At 41.9% G+C, this 20,643-nt stretch overlaps 1 protein-coding gene across 2 annotated transcripts in view; it reads left to right on the top strand.

Moving 5' to 3' along the window:
* MB21D2 (Mab-21 domain containing 2) overlaps window positions 1-20,094 on the top strand; it is a 117,299-nt gene extending 97,205 nt beyond the window's left edge. Inside the window, exon 3 of one of the 2 annotated variants that reach the window (XM_057739606.1) lies at window positions 14,043-20,094. In XM_057739606.1, coding sequence (XP_057595589.1) covers window positions 14,045-15,307 — 1,263 coding nt within the window. In that variant the 5' untranslated portion in view covers window positions 14,043-14,044 and the 3' untranslated portion in view covers window positions 15,308-20,094. The remainder of the gene's footprint in view (window positions 1-14,042) is intronic. The other variant, XM_057739605.1, reaches the window with a different exon arrangement.
* The last annotated feature ends 549 nt before the right edge of the window (window positions 20,095-20,643 follow it).

Genomic DNA, 20,643 nt, shown 5'->3' with positions numbered 1-20,643 from the left:
GAAAAAAACAAAAACCAAAGAAGATTGAATAGAAGACAGAAATCAGCCACTATCTGATGGGTAGAGGGAGATAGAGGGTATGAAAAAATAATTGGCAGGAATCCAGCAAAAATCTTTTTCATTCAAAGCAAACAATAATTTGGCGGTTGGAGATGTACATGGGTCCCCCAGTTCTGAGGCATGTGAGAGGGTCCTTTCTTTCCTGAATCTCAACTACTGCCATGTTTCTAAAAGTCTCACCAAAGTTGTATCTTTCCTGATTTGAAGGGCGGTTAATCTTAGCTCCTCAAGATTTTAGAGAATCATTGGTCCAGTAAACCCCTTCCTCTAAGCTGACAGCTCTGCCTTTCTTGAGTCCAAGTAATTAAACGTTTTGCTTTGAAACTGAGGGAGGGAGCAGACAGTCTCCATTTTTAAAAGCATTTAAAAAATTGCTAGTTTAAAGCACATGTCTCCTTAGAGATTATGCTTCAGTCCTCCTGGGGGTGGGACATGAGGACCTGTATTTTCCCACTGCTTGGTCAGTGACTCCAGCATGGAGTGGAGAGAGTCCTGGACTGAGGGTCGGGACTCTGGGTTTGCTTCCTCGTACCTGGGCCAGGCTCTGTGCTGTGTCACGCTTGCTCTTTGGGCCTCAGCAACACCATCTGTCCTGTGACAGCTGGAGAACAGAACTTTGGAAGTCATTTCTGGCCCCAGTAATCTATGATTCATTCCCATTCTTTGTGCGGGATACGCACAACTTCAGCTTCATCCCCTGGAGTCCAAGCGTTACCAAATTGGCAACTGATCCAAACAACATCCTTCAACGGTATAAAGTTAAAAAAAAAAATTCGACCCCCTTTCTATCTCTCTTAGCCACCATTTTAGTTTGCCATCTCTGGCTAGAATATTGAATTTCCCTTTCAGCCTCATCCCACTGGCTCTTGCTCTTTTTTGATGATTGGAGGGAAAGTAGGAGAAAGAAGCCATCTTTCAAAATACCACGTGCATTTGTCAGCGTAAAGAGACTCCCCTTTTGACTTTCTCTGACTTTTTTTGTTGTGCAGGCCTGGATTGAAAAACACTGCAACAATCTGACCCTCTTTCAAATGATCTACTCATGCTTTTAAACTGCAGATTTCAACCTCCTACACAGGGCTTTTTGACTAGTTGTTTTTTGAGTCTGACTTCTTTTGATGTGAACATTTTCAAGCTCAAACAGTAAAGTAAGTTTTTATCCAGACATTGAAAGTAATTATCAGGTAGACAGTTGTGCTCAGAGGTAGATTCTGCTCTTTATTAGTCTGTCAGGCTGTCAGTACTTTTTTTCCATGACTGTTTTCCTTGGAAACATTTATTTGATCCCCTAGTCCTTCCTTAACTTATAGGTGTGGGTGTAGTTGTACTAATCTGAACTTTTGTATGGAACGTTCCAGCTTTATACAATGAAAAACTTTTAAGACTATTTTAAGAGATGCTATTTTTTGAAGCAGCAGATTTTTAGCATGTTACTACTTTGTTGTTTGGAAACTTGATTGAGGGTATTAGTACAATGAAATAACATTTTTTCAAGTTAAATGAAGATAAAGACCATATGGACAAGGGGGTCTTTGCTAATAACAGGTATTATAACAATATATGGGAAACGGATTAGTAATGTTAGGTGTCTCCGTATTTGAAACTTAAAAGACAAATTATTTTCTAAGAATGATGTGCATTTGTTGAGCTGGGGTAGTTAAGGAAAGAGGGGCGTTTTGTCAGTAACCAGTCAGCCTAGGCGTAACTCAGACCTCTAGGTTTACCATCCATAGCTTGCCCCTCACAGAGCAAGCTTTATGTTTTCAGCCCTTTCTTTCTCTTTCTTGCTCACTCTGCAAGAAACAAATTGATAACTTGGTAAAGAACCCAAATAACACACCCTTCCTTCTTTCAAAATAATTGTATGTGATCAGACTAGTTTTTACTCTTGTTTAGGCCAGGGAACTCTGTGGCTATTCTGTACACTTACCTTGGCTAGTCCCTTCGCTGCCAGGAGCCAGCTTCCATGCCTGTACGATGGGAACTCCAGTGTTCTTCACAGAATTACTGCTGGGAACAAGTGAGGAGAGGAGTGAGTGTGGCCATTCTCTGGGAACTACAAAGCATTGTGCAGTCTAAGGCAGCACAGCGTTTATTTGCGTTATTGATTGATTGAAGCCAGGTTTAAAAAAATCAGTTCCATCTTGGATCCTGAAATCTTTGAGTGTATTTCTTTATTTGTAGTCAGAATGAAACAGTTTCTCTGAAAGAGCAGGTGCCTTAAACCTCATACCATCAAAAATTGTTTACTCTGCCACCTCTCTCCCTTATTCCTGGCACCTGATGCTTTATTCATGGTTGTTTTTTTTTTTTCCATCTCAGATGCAGCCAGTGAGAGCTGAAATTGTACTCTGCAACAAGGTCTTCAGTATACTCTAAGAATCATTTTCCAACCGTGTTGCCTGCCCAGATAAAGCATCTGTCAGTCTGGGTTCCACCTAGATGGAACCTATCAGCTCCCGAAAAACCAGATTTCCTCTGGGAGACCGAAAGACAAGGTTTTGAGTCGCTGACGGAAAATAGGCTCCTGAGTGGTGCTTTAATATAGTCTTATCAAGTCTTAGCCTTTTGCTAAGCCTCTGTTTCCCTAGAGCTTTAATTGGAGGATTTTATGACTTTGGTTCCTGAAACTCTTAGTAAATGAATGGAGTGTGGCTCCATCTCCTGGCAGTTATTGGGAATTGCATTGTAAGATGGAATCCATTTATTTACCTGGTCTGTTCTTGGGCATCAAAGGAAAAATGTGCTGTTATAATCTTTTTTAAAAACCAAGTATTAGACTATGATCTTAGATCACACTGTAATTATATAGTAGTTTTACTTTTAATCTCTGGCTAAGGTTGTTGGCTGAAAATTGGTGCTTTGGAAAATGTCCTAGAGTTAAATTATTCTCAGAGAACAAGAGGAGATGCCTTTAAGTAGTTACCATATAGTTTATGGTCTGCTTATGAACAGGCTCCTAGTTTCTCCCCTCCGTCTCTTCCGAGTATGTAATAGGAGTCTCTTGCTGGCAGGTATAGTGGCTCTGGAGTCTCTCATCATGTCAGGAAATGAGTGGCAGACTGACAGTGTCCATCCAAGTGTATCACTCTGAGAATTTTCACCCTCGAAGATTCCCGTAAACTCTTGATGTGATAGTTCACTTGGGAGGTGACTGTAAGAAGCAGGAGGGAGGGAGTAGAGCAGTTGAGGAAGAGAAGGGAGAAAAGCAGTTGAGGGACAGTTCGTGAGTAGATTCATCCTGTGGGCCACTCTGGGAAGTTGTGTGGAGCTCAGCATTGTCCCACCGGGGTCTGGGGACGCTGGGACACGTGTGTGCTGATGGCTGCCCTCCCCGGGTGCCAGTTCTCCTGTGTGAACCCCCTGCACTTGCCTTCCCAGTGGTGCCAGAGCAGAGACGACCCCCAGGCCAAGGGGCAGAGTCACTGGCCTGAGGAGGGAAGCTGCCGTCTTGCAGGAGACCGTACACGGCGGCTGCACGTGCAGGGCGTCAGCAGCCTGTGCTTCACACACACACACACACACACACACACACACACACACACTCTTGTGTTTGCACACGTTAGCAGAAAGGTGAAGTCAGGGAGGTCAATAATAGTGATAATAACTAATTATTTTAAATCTTCTTTAGATATACATGTGGCGGTTACAGTTTTAAAAGGTTTTGTCAGTTAGGCAGATATTTTGAAGTGTTTATGGGTGCAATGATATGATATCTGGGCTTTGCTTTAAAGAATTTTTACAGCCAAAAAATGTGATTAATGAAACAAAGAACGGCAAACATCTTGTTGAAGCTGAGTAGTGGGAACTTGGTGATTCGTTATGCTGTCATCTTTACAAGTCTGTGTGTTTGAGAGTTGCCAAAGTAAACTAATTTTAAGATAGGATTTTTGCTAGCCAATGACAGTTTTAAAATCCTTTAGCTGGGTCTTCTGTGTATAAATTGCAACTTTTTTTGAGCTAATGTAGCAACTCAGTGTGTAATGTAGACCTCAGCTAATCGAGTCTCTTTTTAATCAACAGTGACATATTTTCTTAGGTTGCTGGGTCACAAAGAGGATATTTCTTATTGCAGGCTCAGGGGTAACAGTTGGGTTGTTTTGGTTTGATTTGAGTTTTGTGTTGTTGTTGTTGTTGTTTTATTTTTTTGGGAAGGCACAGAATTCTTCATGTTTCTTTTCCCATGGCTCAGCGTGCCTGAGCTGAGTTTTGCACAGATGAGAAGAGTGATGGTGGTAGATACTGCTGCGTCCACACAGGAAGGAGATTTTTTTGATTTAGAACTCAGTAACAGCGTCTGGCTTTGTGGTTAGTATTTCCTTTGGTAACGATGTCCTCCGCCACTCTCTGTCCCCCCAACCTATCCTCCAAAACTTAGAAAATATGACTTTAAAATTCAGGCTTTGCTGCTGGGTTAAAGTAAGCAAATTAAACTGTGCATCTGCATATATAGGAACATTTTCAGAGTTTGTCTTGGGGGCCTGAAAGAATTCCGAGAATGCCCTTGTAAGTAAAATACTTGTGGAGTGCTCTTTCACAGTTGTCTGAGTTGAGAGTGCAGCACACACATGTGCATGCACACGTGGCTGTGTCACAGCACTAGATTCTCACTTTTTTTTTAAAAAAGTCATTTATAATCATGTCTTTCCTATAATCCTTGACCCATTTTGCTTATAATACTTTATTCACCAGAGATGGCTAAAATAAGCTTTTAATCTGCTTTAAAAATCATTTTACTCCAAAATAGAACTTTGTTTTATTTCTGGAGAGAGAAATAAGCTTCCACTAACCTTTTCTTCTAGTGTTTCACGTGGCAATTTTAAAGGTCCAAAGATAGTAAATTATTTATCCTCTCAGGGGAGCCCATTTAATGCTGGGAAGCATCATGGGATAGTGAAAAGAGGATGGCACCAGCCTTAATTTCCATCTCAGCTCAGTGTTTATGACCATGAACAATTTATTCGACTGTTATTTGTCTTGATTTGCTCATCTGTAAAATGGGGACAGGATGACCTACTTGAAAGTGCCAAGAGGATAGAAGGAAATGACATAGGCGACACATTCAGCCTATGCCTTAATGCACAGTAGAGCCAATCAGTGTTTGTGCCCTTCTCAGAGAGCCCCTGACGTGAGACGTACATACTTTGAAAATGTGCTTTGTAAAGTCAATCCTGCTTTTGCTCCGCTGTGTATTGCTGGTACTGTGATCTCTCCTTTTAAAATCGGCAGATTTGGTTGGAGGATTGTGGCAGCAGCTGGGCTTCAGGTTAGAAATGACAGAGTGAAACAGATGAGAGAGAAGAGCAGTCTTCCGCCCTGGAGCGTAAGCTTCCCTGGATTTCTCGCTGCACCTGTTATGGGGCCCCCATTGGACGGTCCTAGGTGGCTACCGGAGTCTACGCTGTCCATCTTCAGCGGGAGACTTTGGTGATGGGCAGCCTGTGGAGGACATCTATACTCGGACTGTCACACGTTAGTGGTTTTAGTTGTCACCCCTGCTGAAGATGCTGATGGGTCATTTCTTGGGACAGGAAATGCACTCCCTCCACAGGCAGCATTGCTAGAAGATTCTGCTAGATAGACGAGTCTTTCATTTACAGATGAGACTGATTTTTTTTTAATCGGTGTATACCTTCTACTTATTGGAATCCTAAAGGTGAAGTCCATTTCTCCTTTACCAGGACGACTCATCGCATGGTTGAAGGTGGATCTCACGGCCTTCTTGAATCTTCCACCCTCCAGGCTAGACAGTTTGCACTGTTCCTCGTTCTCCTCTGTGTTTTGGCTAGGACCTTATTCACTTCCTTCAGAGTTACCGTCTCAGCTTATAATTACATGTTCATTAGTGTGTGATTATTTGATTAGTGTGGGAGTTGTTTGTACTGCTTGTCAAATATTTCTGGCTCTGTGCTTCCCCAGCACGAGATAGAATTGCACTTTCATCCCAGGAGCTGGGTGGGACTAATTTGGGGCAGTGATGTGTGAATGAAAATGATCGGTGTCATTCCCAGGCCAAGGCATTTAGCTGCCGAAAAGAGTTGCTCCAGGGCTTCCTTTTCCTCCAGTAGGGAGACCTTGAAGTTCTAGATGAGGATTACCCTAGCCACCCGGGTCCTGGATGAAGGAGAGAGGAGCCCCAGCCCGCGACCCCTGATGGTCGTGTCACCTGAATAAAAAATAAGACTGTTGTTTGAAGTCACTGAGGTTTTAGGTTTGTAACTCAGCAGAATCGCATCTCTCCTGATGGATACAGTTGTATCTGGCTTTCTCACTTCTTGATAGGAAACATGTCGTGGGGGCTGCTCATTTCTCTTCACCATTGTGTATTCATATCTAGCATAGTGCTGCTTCAGAGGAGGCACTGATACCTGTGGGTCACGTGCGTGAATAATTCAAACCTGAGTTTTGAATCCCACCTCCATCTTTGCAATTTCCCAGACTTAGCTTCCTTCATTATTCCTCTTCTAAAATATAGAGCTTCCCCCCACCCATCAAACCCAGCCTTCCAATTGCAGAGTAATTAAGTAGTTTGCATATACATCCCCAAAGGAGCGGGGTCACAGGCAGAGATGAAGGAGGGTATATTTGACTTAATGCTGACCATCCTCTTTAGAAGCTGCTTGCTTCTTCTGAAGATCCGGAGAGAGGTAACCTGGTCATCACTGACAGTTTCTGCATCCTTGTGTAGCCTTATGGTACCATATTGACATCATTCTTGCTTTTCCCTTGCTACTGTCTTTATCTTTCAAGAATGAGCCTTCTAAAATGAACCCTCCTTTTGTAAATTAACAACCTAGCTTTCATGCCCTGTTGTAGCTGTGGGAGGCTGCTAGGTGGCACTAATGAGACACTCTCCTTTGAGTCTTGCCAGTGAGTCTTGATTGGCAGAAACCATGAGGGTTTTCTGTTGTTATTTTTGTTTGTTTTTTTAAACAGATTCTATTTTTTTAATTAATTAATTAATCTATTGGCTGTGTTGGGTCTTCATTGCTGCATGTGGGCTTTCTCTAGTTGTGGCAAGCAGGGGGCTACTCTTTTTTTGTGGTACGCAGGCCCTTCATTGCCGTGGCTTCTCTTATTGCGGAGCATGGGCTCTAGGTGCATGGGCTTCGGTAGTTGCAGCACACGGGCTTAGTTGCTCCGTGGCATGTGGGGTCTTCCTGGAGCAGGGATCAAACCCGTGTCCCCTGCATTGCCAGGCCGATTCTTAACCACTGCGCCACCTAGGAAGCCCAGAAACCATGAGTTTTTAAACTGTCCTAAGAACCTGACTTTTGGGTTACTAGGAAATGATTTTATAGAGACATGCTGATAGTATTTGCTGTTACATTATACGGCAGATCTCATGATTCCCAGGTTGTGGTGGATGATGTCACCACGTTGAGCCAAACAGTGCGCCCGACACACAGCTGCCTTCTAATCCCAGAGTCTGTGCTAGCCCCGCAGTCGTACAGCCTCGACTGCAGGAGCTCACAATGTTGCCTGTGAGAGCATCTTTCATGTATGGACCCTCTTTGCCAGTCACTGTGCCAAATGCTTTGTGTTGTTATCTCACTAAGGAGGGACAGTGAGCCATGGATACAGCCCACTATGATCGTAGGTGTAGAAAGTGCTAGGTAAGAATTCAGGTCAAGGTCGTTCACAGGGTGTGTGGATTGTTCATTTGACAGGGCACGTGTTCTGAGGGAACGAGAAAGGGCTGGAATCCAGCCCGCCCGCTATGTGCCAGGCTGGGCACCATGCTTCCCCATGGCAGCCAGCAGAAGAGGCGTCCCTGGGCCAGCTTCAGTCTGGGAGCGGCTGGTGGAGGGGATGCCCCGCTCATTTCCCTTCATCTAACACGTTTTGTAGGCCTTGCCTGTGCTTAGAGCCTTTAGATAGATTGTCAGCTCTGTGCAATAGGTGTTGTTTGGCTAATCAGGTTTATAGGTGGTGGAGAAAGGGAAGAATATATGGGGAAAATGAACTAAATATCTACTTTGTGCTTAGACATTTCATATCAACCCTAGAAGTGCAGTTTTACGGCTTTATTTGTTCATTTTGAATAGATGAGGAATTGGAAGCTCAGAGAGCTTAAATAACTTGCCAGGCTGACTTAAGTAGTAAATGACAAACCCAGGATTCAAAACCAAACCTGTCTTGCTCAGATTGCAGTGTTCTTACAGACATTATTAGTGTTAAGATGGGAAAAGATCAAGGAAGATTTCTTTGAGGAGTCATCTTTCGAATCAGTCCTATTACTGTATATTTGATGGATAGGTCATTACCATCCATGAATTAATCAGTTCTCTAAAGGGTTTAAATAAAATTACATGCAGTTGGGGACTTCCCTGGCGGTCCAGTGGTTAAGACTCTAGGCTTCCAATACAGGGGACATGGGTTCAATCCCTAGTCAGGGAACTAAGACCCCATATGTTGTGTGGCATGGCCAAAAATAAATTAGTTAAATTAAAAAATAAAAAAATTACATGTAGTTGTCTCAGAAGTTATGCCAAATAAAACAGACTCTTTGACTTATACAATGTATAATTGTTATTGTTAATCAGTTAATCACTCAGCAGATGATTGACAAGCTGGGAAGCTCCATTGGTGTCTTACTTCTGTATTTCCTGTGTCTTATGGTATATTTATTTGGGAACATGAGTAGCTTCTTGTAATCAGATCAGGTGCCTTCTTCCTTCTGATAAATATGCATGATGGGGTATGTTCTGCTGCCTGTCCAAGGTCACACGAAAGCTTTGACCAAGAAGAGTGCAAAGCTGGCACTTTGCCTTGAGATCTCTGCTCCTTTCCTTCCCAGCCGTTCTACATTCATGTCAGGTGGGGTCATTGTCACAGGGAGAAGAGTGGGCCTGCGCCACTGACCTTAACAGCAAACGTGGGAATAAGACAGTGCTGTTAATCTGTCGCGAGGGCTGTGTGACCTTGAGTGCGTTATTCCTCCTCTCTGAACTCAGTCTTTCACCCATAAAGTGGAGGCACTTCATATAGATGATTTCTGGCTGTGAATAAAGAAAATATAAAAACTTTCCCCAATTTGAAGTCATTAAAAATCTCATAGATTGGTGACTTTTTTAGAAGAAGGTGGCCATGCCTACTTCTCAGAATGTTGCTCAGAATCTCAAATAAGCTTGACAAAAATATTTGAAGCATAAATTGTAACATTTTTGTAAGAAGGTTTTATATTGTTTATTAACAGCTAAGGAGACTGTTACCCTAGGGGCATGTATCAAAATCAGAGAAGGACTTTTCAAAATCCTCCCATTCTGTACCCTTCCTACTATTAAGGATCAGTGCCATAAAGGCACTGTTATTGGTGTTTCACACAAGTTGAGGTGAAAAAGATAATACTTTTTTATGAAACAATGAATATTATTGAGATAGGTCTTTTTTATCTACATAGAAATCTTTTTTATCTGCATAGTTAAAGATATATATAGAGAGAAAATGTATTCTGTAGCTGTAATTACAAGACATAAAAGTTTTATCTCTTTGGTAGATCTTTATCTCTTCCACATAGTTAATAATTCGTTGTTTTTTTTTAAAGGAATCTATACAAGTACTAATTTCACTTATCTATGTGCAAATTGCCTTCTTGTATATGTACTCAAGTGAAGATGGGAGAAGACAAATGATACTTAGTTCTTGTGCTCTGGTGCCAACCATCTGGCATTATATGTTTGCGTGATGGGGCTTAGTGATTTGAATTCAACAGAATGTGATAAAGTTTTATTCAGTAGAATAAAAGGGAGTCCATTTTTCACTTGATATTCTAAAGACAACCAGCAAAGAACTCAGCAGATGACAGGCAACCCAGTCCTTAAACTTGGGGCCCCAGTACCTAAAACAGTAATAGTAAGGTAGGTCTTCATAAGTAGATACTATGAAATAAACTGAAATCAAGGAATCATTTACAGAAAGGGAGGCTGGGAGGCACTCTTACTTTGTGTTTTTAAGAGCAAACATATGCCAGTGCTTCCCTGAAAAGAAGAGACCCACCCAGGGGAATTAGCTCTTTCTCCATCTCTCCTTTTCTCTGCTGCTAACAGGCTCTGTGTTGTGTGTTCAATCTTTCTTTTGTTCCCGCTCACAGTTTTGGGTAATTTACTAATAGCTAAACAGCCAGGGATACTTGATATCACAAAAATATCCTGTAATTATACAGAAATCCTTGGATCAGTTCAGAGATGGCACTTGTTGGAACTAATGCCTACAGCCAAAGTATACGGTAGAATTTTTTTCCCTCTACGCCCCTGGCTGTGTTTTAGTTGCCTGGCAACCCATCTGGAATGATAGCTGATGTCAGCTGAATTTCACTTAAACTTAGCCCAAGAAAGTTTTCAAGGAGGGCATTTGAGTTTGTGTAGTGCTGGGGAAGACTCCAATTTGTGCTACCAAATAGTTTGTAAAACTGCAGACTAACGGGCTCAGACAGGCTAAATGTAAATGTGGAGGTCTCAGGGGATCAGCTTCCGGAACAGTGTGGCCTCAGGGACTTTGTTTCTAACTCCTAGGAGCTTAGCAAATGAGCTTCAGCTATATTCTCACCACTGCTCAAGTTCTCTCTGCCCTTTTTAAAGGAATAAGGAATGTCCAACATTATCCTAACTCCTGAATATTCAAATTTAGCCAAATACTTTATATGGCTCTTTTGAAAGAAGGGCCAACATTTTAAGTGCATAAGCAGCAATTGGGAGGAAAGAGGAATATTCTAGTGTTTACACCAAAATACATTAAAACTTCTTTAATCCAGTAGAGGGCAGAAGGGAATTTTAACTTTTTTTTCCTCACCCGTAACTATCTGAACAGAATTGTGGCAATCCAAGGCAGAGTTCAGTGAGACATTTGTAAAGGGATATGTTGAAGGGATAAAGATCTATCAAAGAGATAAAACTTTTGTCTTGTAATTAAAGCTAATAATTAAATTAAAATTATCCCCAGCCCATTACTGCACATGTTATTCTGGTTGTGTAATCGGGTCCTGCTAGTGTGCTCCGAGCCAGTTGCATCCTGTCTAGGACAAAAGGATGTATAGAATTGAGAGTCATTTTGGCCTAAGAGAGGACAGTGATGCAGTGTTCATATAACAATACTACTAGTGAATTCAGATCTTTTTACTAATTACAACCCAGCATGTCACGGTTTTCCCTGTGTATATTTGTGGCACTCCAAATGCTGGAGTGAAACAGTATATGAAATAATAAGTAAATTATTGTAAGATCAGATGCTTCTTTTTGAAAGTAACTCTACCTCCACGTGAATCTATAAAATAGTAAACATTATTTTCACCACCTACTTGGGATTCTGAAAGTTCAGTCTAATCCTTTTAGACCAACAGCTAAAACTTGGGGTGGCAGTAGGTGTTACTTTGTAAAAATGAGGTTAATACTGAAACATGACAACTGAGAAATGCATCTTTGTCTTGGTGTTTATGATAACTTTCAACTCGGGTTGCTGCCTGGCTTTTCAAAACGGCTTTTAAAAGGAAAATAAGTTGTTCACTGCTGATGTGTAGTGAAGGCTGCTTGAGTTAGTGTATGTAGTGTTTTACGTTGGGTTCCTCAGGAAGCAGCCCCAGAGGTGGAGTCAGGATATTTATAAAGGAGCACCCTTGGGATCGCACCTGTGGAGGGGAGGTGGAGGCAGCAGGAGCAGGTGGAGAGAAGTCAGCTGTCCTGACAGGTCCAGGGTCAGCCTCAGCAGACCCCACTGGGAGCTCAGGACTCCAGTCAACTGGGGCACGTCCGCACTGAGGTAAACGGGATGTTTACCTCTCACTCTGACACCAGTCACAGGACGCGATCTCGGCTGAAGTGGCTCTGCAGTAAGACCATCCTTAAGGGGTGGCACTGACAGCCCCAGCAGCTGAGACAAGAAGTCCTTTACGGAAGAGGGATCTGGGTGCCACATCACAGCATAGAGAGTGAGGGAACCCCCCCCCCCCCCAAAAAAAATCAGGTACATTGAATTCTCTTTCTTCTGAATTATTGACTTTAATGTTGGATAACATTGATTGCTTTAAAAAGAAAGTGATCATTTGCTACTTGTTGTTTGGAAAAAAGGATTTTAAAGAGAGTGAAAAAGCACATTTTTATAAATGCGTGTCAAATTCTGAAATACAGTGGTAGCATAGACACGTATACATGGTTTATTTATTTGCATTGGGATTGCCTTCTGAATAAAAAACTGTGCTGGCTAAAAGTAACTGCAGGGGGACTTCCCTGGTGGCGCAGTGGTAAGATTCTGCATTTCCAGTGCAGGGGGTCGGGGTTTGATCTCTGGTCAGGGAACTAGATCCCACAGGCATGCTGCAACTAAGTTCGCATGCCACAACTAGGTGCCCACGTGCCGCAACTAAGACCTGCCGCAACCAAATAAATAAGTAAACAAATTTTTTTTTTTTTTAAAGTAATTGCGATGACCAATGGAATCGTAGTCTGTGGTCATTCTTTTCTACCTTTCAGGAAAAGTTGTTAAATTAGTCACAGAGTGATACTGGTAGTTTGTCAGACAATGAAGGATAGGTAAATGCATAATAAAAACAGGGGGCATGGAAGGCGAAGTTTGTATATTCGCGAAACAGTCATTTCCGTCTCACTTTTATGTAAGTACTTCATATTTAAGCCTGTAAATTTCATTTATTTGTTCCTTTGTCATTCAGTCAGAGCTTCAGTTGTGTGCCTGCCGGGTGCAGACCCCTAGGCCTGATGAAAACGTATTTGGGATATGGTTCTCGCTCTCAAAGAGCTCATAATATCATCCCCCAAAGTCACATTTGTTATATCACCACCAATCTCATTAGAAAAGTATACGATTTGGGAAGATATTGAGTTCATGGTGCAGGAGATGAGTTTTCTAAATTAACTTTTTTTCTTAAAAGACCAGATTTTTTTCATTGGCAATAAATATTTCAATCGTTTTTGTGAAGACAGTCTTAATTTGTTCAGTTTTTAAGAAAATGTCTACTATATACCGAAGTCTAAATACCCATAGTTCATGTGCAGTTCTTTAAATTAAAAATGGTGTTCTGTGAAGAAAGCAGCTCATTCAGCCTCCAACTCAAACTTGAGTGCTTTTCTTGACAGAGTTTGTATTCAGTATGAGGCAGAAGTGCTTTGTGTTTACTTCCTATTTTGTCACACAGAAAGGTGGATTGAAAGTTGGGGTTCAACAAAATCAGTCCAGTTTTCCTTTCCATTAAGGATTTTAAGTGAGACTGGATTAGTATTAATTTTTTAATGCTAGTGCACGCCAATAATAAAGAATTTAGTGACTGTACAGTTGGTGCCACTGTCTTGACTAATGAATTTGGCCTCCTTTCCTTTGTACCATTAAGTGTCAGCTCAAGTGTCAACACAGTGAAAAAGGCAAATAATGTATTAATATTATTATGAAAAGAGTCATGGTCTCACTGTCTCCTGAAAATGTCCCACTTTCAGTGTCCAGAGCCTACATTGAGAATCGTTAGTACAGAAGAAAGTTTATGCTGGAAGGGGGAGGGGGAGGGAAACTGCTTTGGCAGAAGACGGAAGAGCTGGGCTTTTTGTATGATGGTAGCAGAGATGGAGAACAGGGAAGGGATGAGAAATGTTGCGGAGGTTATATAGATAAGATTTGGCAGTGGAAAGGCAAGTAAGCGTTGAAACTTACTCAGGTTTTCAGCTTGGGTGACTGAGTGGATGGCAATGCCATTAACCGAGGGGATGCCCGGGGGAAGAGGAGCCCTGGCTTCTAACTGAAAATGATACTGCTTTCACTGTGGGAGAAGAACCTGCATAATTGTCCCACTTGGAAAAGGGTGGATTCCAGCGCAGATGAGAATAAAGTCAGTCCTGTTGGCTGGGTCTGCAGCGTCCCGAGATCTGGTTTTGTATTGATAACAAATGATGGCTCTTGGAAGCTCAGCACAGTCTGGATTGATGCTAAGAGTCTTGTGTCTGTGCTTCCTGTAATAATGTTTCCTTTCCTCTTTCTGTTTCTAGGGATGGTGCAGAAGCTGGACCAAAAACTCCCAGTGGCCAATGAGTACCTGTTGCTTTCTGGAGGAGTCCGGGAAGGCGTGGTAGACCTGGACTTAGATGAGCTTAATGTCTATGCCCGAGGAACCGACTACGATATGGACTTCACTCTTCTGGTGCCAGCCCTTAAGCTTCATGACCGTAATCAGCCTGTGACGCTGGATATGCGCCACTCAGCCTTGTGCCACTCTTGGCTGAGCCTTCGGCTCTTCGATGAGGGGACGATCAGTAAGTGGAAAGACTGTTGCACCATCGTGGATCACATCAATGGGGCCACCAACTACTTCTTCTCCCCAACCAAAGTGGCCGACTGGTTCTATGAGTCCATCAGCATTGTCCTATCAGAGATACAGAAGAAACCCCAGCGAGGGATGCCAAAGGTGGAAAAGGTAGAAAAGAATGGGACCATCATCTCCATCATTCTGGGTGTGGGGAGCAGTCGCATGTTGTACGATATTGTCCCAGTGGTCTCTTTCAAAGGTTGGCCGGCAGTGGCCCAGAGCTGGCTCATGGAGAACCACTTTTGGGATGGGAAGATCACCGAGGAAGAAGTCATCAGTGGGTTTTACCTGGTGCCTGCTTGCTCCTACAAAGGAAAGAAGGACAATGAGTGGCGGCTGTCCTTTGCCAGGAGCGAGGTGCAGTTGAAGAAGTGCATCTCCAGCAGCCTCATGCAGGCCTACCAGGCGTGCAAAGCCATCATCATTAAACTCCTGTCCCGGCCCAAGGCCGTCAGCCCGTACCACCTGCGGAGCACGATGCTCTGGGCCTGCGACAGGCTCCCTGCCAGCTATCTGGCCCAAGAGGACTACGCAGCCCACTTCTTGCTGGGCCTCATCGATGACCTGCAACACTGTCTGGTCAACAAGATGTGTCCCAATTACTTCATTCCTCAGTGCAACATGCTGGAGCACCTGTCCGAGGAGACGGTCATGCTCCATGCGCGGAAGCTGTCCTCCGTCCGCTCAGACCCAGCGGAGCACTTGCGCACCGCCATTGAGCATGTCAAGGCGGCCAACCGGCTGACACTGGAGCTTCAGAGGCGAGGCAGCACCACCAGCATCCCCTCCCCGCAGTCGGATGGAGGGGACCCCAACCAGCCCGATGACCGTCTAGCCAAAAAACTGCAGCAGCTAGTGACTGAGAACCCCGGGAAGTCGATCTCTGTCTTCATTAACCCGGATGATGTCACAAGGCCCCATTTCAGAATTGATGATAAATTTTTCTGAGCTTTTTGCTGCCTTTTTTTTCCCCCCGGTTCTAAAACTCTTATAATGTGTAGTGTGGTTTGTGCTGCCGTCTTTCTGTTTTTCACATATCCAGCCTAGATTGGATCTGTTAAGAACACATTTTAAGTTTCCTGATTCTGCAGGATGGTGCAGGCTCTGAAACAGTATATTACTATTTCATATTCTGCCTCTGATTTTGTTGTTTACTTTTTGTAGTTGTTGTCACATTGTTTTGGTGTTTGTTTTTTTAAGGAGAACTTGAGCCATAGATGAGAATGCCCATGAATTCTCTCACTTTTTTCTGTTTCATACTTTGTGCAAAATTGTTAATGGGAGTGGGAAAACAAATCTCTTTCTGATGTTTCAGGATTCTCTTAATTTTTTGTTTTGCTTTCTTGTCTTTATTTTTTTCAATGAGCGTTCATCACTACAGATATTTGAAAATCATCTGAACCTGGGAACTGCCTGGTACGTTAGCTGGATTTATTTCTTTCGACCAGTGGCCAGGGTAGTTTCTCCTTCTCCGCCAAACATTGTAGACTTTGGAAGTGAGAATGCTACGATTGTGTTTGGAGCAACTTCATTGAATGTAATTGTCCTCAAATCAGAACTTTGGATGGTTTGGAAGGGTGTCTTTGACAACTTTCCAAATAGAATTAAGGTTTCCGTAATGGTAGTTTTAGTGTGTGTAATTATTTGAAGCCTTATTTAAATTCTATTAAAGAACATACCGTTATAATTGTTATTTGCACTAATGAATCCTTTTGCCGTTGTCGGAGTTCCAGTGTGTGTGTTTCAGTATAAATTGACATCCACTATTGAAATGCCGTCATTTCTTCATTTAGCCCATTTTTCTTAATCAGTAGAATGATTCTTTGTGTTTGTTTAGTTCTCCTTTAATTGTGGGGTCCTGTTTTGCCCTCTTTGATATTCCTGGTTCCTGTCTTACTGAGAGAAGTTTTTAAAGCTTTATACCTGCGAAGTGACTTTATCTGAAGCTGGGGAAAATATATCCTTGATACAGTAGTTGTCTTGGTATATACGATTGATCCTTGAACAACACGGGTTTAAACTGCACGGGTTCACTTACATGTGGATTTTTTTCACTCAATGTATTAATTGAATGTATAGATTTGGGACCGTGAGCAGAAGGTCAAGTGTAAAGGTAAATGTGGATAGTCAACCTCGCAGGGGTCGGTGTCCCTAACCCCTACATTATTCAAGGGTCAATTGTATTTCTTTTGACATGATAGAGGTAAGCTTTTTTGTAAAGTCTCTTTGCTTCTACTGAGAGTTTTGAGGAAAACTGGAAGGAAAAATTAATATGAATCCCCAAATAGAAGATCCGATGCCTGTTCAAAAGCGTGTTTTGCTGTAGAGCAGGAACCAGGGAATAACTGTGGGTGTCAGCCTTGGTATAGAGGTGTCCTGTCTTCACGAATGACATTGCTTGCCAGGTTGAGGTGCTGCAAGGCACCGGCTTCCTGCTTTGGTATGGACTCATGGCAAACTGTAGTGTTGGGGAGGTCAGAGGCCTGCCAGTCTCTCAAAGGATGACCGTGATGTCTGCTATTGGAAAGGTCAAGCAGCATTTTGATTTTGATCTCGAATGTCCAGTCTCACGGGTTGGATTTTGGCCAATTGAAATCAGGCATATGCGGTCTTGGTTTTTGCATGGTAATTATTGTAATGCTTATAAATGAAAATGAAATCATTCAGCCATCTTAAGTCAAACAAAAATAATAATAAAAAAAGCATACTGGCCTTGGAACTTTGTTGTTGTTTGTTTGTAATCTGGAAACTATTTTCATATTAGTAATGCCAACAGTAATTCTCAGTAGATATAGCCCTGGGCTTGCTGTTGTCTTTCAAGCCAGATGTCTATGTAGTGAACATCCAGTAGTCATTCTTCCTTTTCTCCAACTTTCCTACTAATATCTTCCTATCCTCCACACAATCTATGTCCTTCTTGGGAAATGACTTCACCCCCAGCCCCAGACATGCACCCTGACTGGTGCAGGCCAATAAATGTAACCGTTTCCCTGGCCACAATCAGTAGTTAGAGACAGGGCATACAACGTCAGCTGCTCCATTCAAGGACCTCCTCGGGATTCTCGCTTGAGATGCTGGGGCAGCAACATGCACCCTGGATATGGAAGAGGAAGTACTTGGATTTGCTCTCAGTACCGTAAACCTAGAGCTCTTAAGTCAGACATTGTTGAAGGTGAGTAGAAATGATGTAGTCTGATACCTTTTCTTGTCTGAAGCATAAGCAAATCATTGACTTACTAACCTTGTATCCTCTGAAGCTCAGAAGATTGGTTAAAATAAGATTGGACCTGGTTTCTGTTTCAAGTATAATATGAAATGCCTTAAGGCAGCAGTCATCATTTTAATATTACTCACACCTGCTTCTTTGGGTTGTGGGAACTTATAAGCTATAACTCAACGGGATTTCAGTTCTCTGACGGGAGCTGGTTTCACGTATTTTAAGAGTAGATTCTCCTGAACCCTATGGCTTTCTCATCTGCAGTGGAAGATCCAAAGATGCAAGTAAAGTTTGGTTTCAGAGTGGATGGAGCCGAACAGGGCGAGACATTTTAAAAATAAGAATATCCCTGAAATTACTGTGCATAGTTATTTCAGAAGAAATGAGAGGCAGGTATATGTGGCTAATTTTACTTCCAGGTGGAGATGTGAGCCAACAGGGAGGAGGCTTTGGGGGTTTGTTCTTCAACAATACACACACACACACACTTGCTTTCACATCACGAATTGGAGGTTTGTTTAAGGTGTTTTGTAACACTTCCTGGAAGGAATAAGCCCATTGGCTAGTCATAGCTAAGTGTTCATGATTTTGGATCAGATCATTACCTTGCTGAGAAAAATGTCCTTACTTGGAGTTCAGCCTTGGACAGGATGGCCAAGAAGGAAAAGGAAGGCTATGCTTAGCAAGCTGCTGGGTCCGGGGGTTTTCCTGCTGCTCCAGAGTTCAGCAGTGGTCCTTGGGGAAGGTACTGAACTCCATCCTGATAAGCTCTCTCCAGAACCTCTTCCTTTGAGTCACCCAAGGGACTTCTTGTGTGGCTATTCCCACGTGGTCATTTACTAGGGGGTCAAGGAAAGATTCCCTATGTTCTAATCTGGAGGGTAAACCTTTGTTACCATTAATTGGAGCACTAACTACTACTTCTACTAAAGGAAGAGGATGGACATTATTTCCTGTTCCTGTTACTTTATTAAATGTTAGGTGAATACATATGTAGTTTTAAAGTGAATTGATGTATTAATGCTCCTCTCTGAGAAAAAATAGCCAGTTTTGAAAAGGTACCTCTTATGCTATAATTTCCTCAATAGGTAAACAAAAAATGGATGATCGAAACATTGTTTAGAATGAATATTTGCCAATGGAGAATTATTTGCAACATGTCTAAAGTTATACCTTCTGTTAATTAACTGGAAAAATCTCTCTTTTCATTTTTTTAAGAAAACATACATTATACGTGGTAGAAATCAAGCTATAAAAATGTAATTCTTTTTCTCCCTCTATGCCCATTTTATAATGATATCCTATTAGCAATAAGTTAAAAGCAACATGTTTAATAAACTGCAGCATTTGCCATATGGCACTGAACTTTTACGCTCATGTGGTGTGACCCTGGCTTTCTTAGTTTGGGTTGGCAGTTTTCAGTCCACAGTTGGGTCCCGACACTCATCACATGCCTGGGTCTGTGTGGTTTAGAATAATGAAGTGTCAGAAAACTCAAAATAGTAATCTCCCACATAAAAGCGTTGTTGTTCAAAGATCTTTAAAGATACATTTAGCCTTAACTTGGTATGGCAGCTGAGGTGAAAGTGTTTACGTCTCTAGGCCACGTTCCCTCTCTTTTCAGGACGAGTGGGTTCTTAATGTGACTTGGGAAAGATGGGCACATTTTTCATCTGCCATCTTCTGTTCCACCAACTTATCACAGAAGCTTAAGGGGGTAAGTGTGGGTAGAAGTAAAAACTTGTTTCCTTGACCTCACATGCTTACCTGTAAAATGCAGACTTGAGGCTGTTCCCTGCCTTTCTGGCTTTCACAATCGAAGATGACCTCTGTTTCCAAAATAATCTCTATGTTAGATTTATAAATCCATCTATTTACACACACAGAGTATTCATTTCTGCAGAATATCATTTTTAAAAACTCTTATTTATTGTACCAGCATATGTAGGGGGCACCGCAGACATTTACTGAATACTTGCCAGCAAGAATACCTTCTTGCTAGATGCTTTTACTCACGAACCCATTTATGTCCCACAGTAACTAAACATTTAAGGAAACCACTATTCAGACATTAGATTACTTGTTCAAAATTCCGTAGACAATTAAGTGGTAGGGCAGGACCAACATTTGGAACCATTTGTCTGTTTCCACAATTAAGAACTTTTTACTATGCCACTCTGCCTCTGATATTAGCATCTACTCTTATTATTCACGTTAAATTCTCTTCTGTGCGTTTATACAGGATCTGCATTTAGATAAAAGGTAAAGCATAAATAACAGAACCTGGGGCAAACTTTTCTTCAGAGCTTTTCATCAGCAGAGTAAATGCATCCCTTAGAGAAAGTTAATTTTCTGTCTCTGACAGATCCTGGGAGGAGAGAGATGACCATTGTGGGAATGTTTCTGGTTGGGATAAGGCATGGACCAAATACGAACTAGCAGGGTCACCTATGACGTATTCTTGCCAACAGTGCATTTATTCACATTTTCGTTATACCCTTTCCTTCATATGGAATTCAGAAACTAGATGAACAACTTAACTAGCACCACAAGGAAATAATCAAATCCAGAAGGCAGGTCATCCTGTAGACAACTGGTCTGGACTTTTCAACAATTAATACCATGGTACAAAAAGAGTGGGAAAGAGGTGTTTTAAAGTTACGTGATGGGCAAATGTGCTCCATGATCCTCCAAAGGGTACTGATTTGAACAAACCAGCTGTTAAAAAAAAAAATGGAACAATTTGGGCAATTTGAGTATGGTATTAAGGAATTACTGATAAGTTTTGTCAGGTATGATAATGGTATTGTGATTATACAAGAAAACATCCTTATTTAAAGATGCATGCTGATGTATTAGGGAGTGAAATATTATGTCTAACTTATGTTAAAATATTTCAACCAAAAATTAAAGCAAATATGGCAAAATGCTAAAAAAATTTATTTAATGCCTGAGGTCAGAGGAGGACTGCTGTTGTTATCAAAACACTACTCATTTTTCAAGATGTAGAGAGAGAGGTATTGTCTTTGAAAGAAAAAAAAATGTGTAGTTGGGAACTTAGTTACAT

The sequence above is a fragment of the Hippopotamus amphibius genome, chromosome 6 (genome assembly GCF_030028045.1).
Source record: "Hippopotamus amphibius kiboko isolate mHipAmp2 chromosome 6, mHipAmp2.hap2, whole genome shotgun sequence".
Taxonomy (NCBI): Eukaryota; Metazoa; Chordata; class Mammalia; order Artiodactyla; family Hippopotamidae; genus Hippopotamus; species Hippopotamus amphibius.
This window is presented reverse-complemented; position numbering and strand designations above follow the sequence as displayed.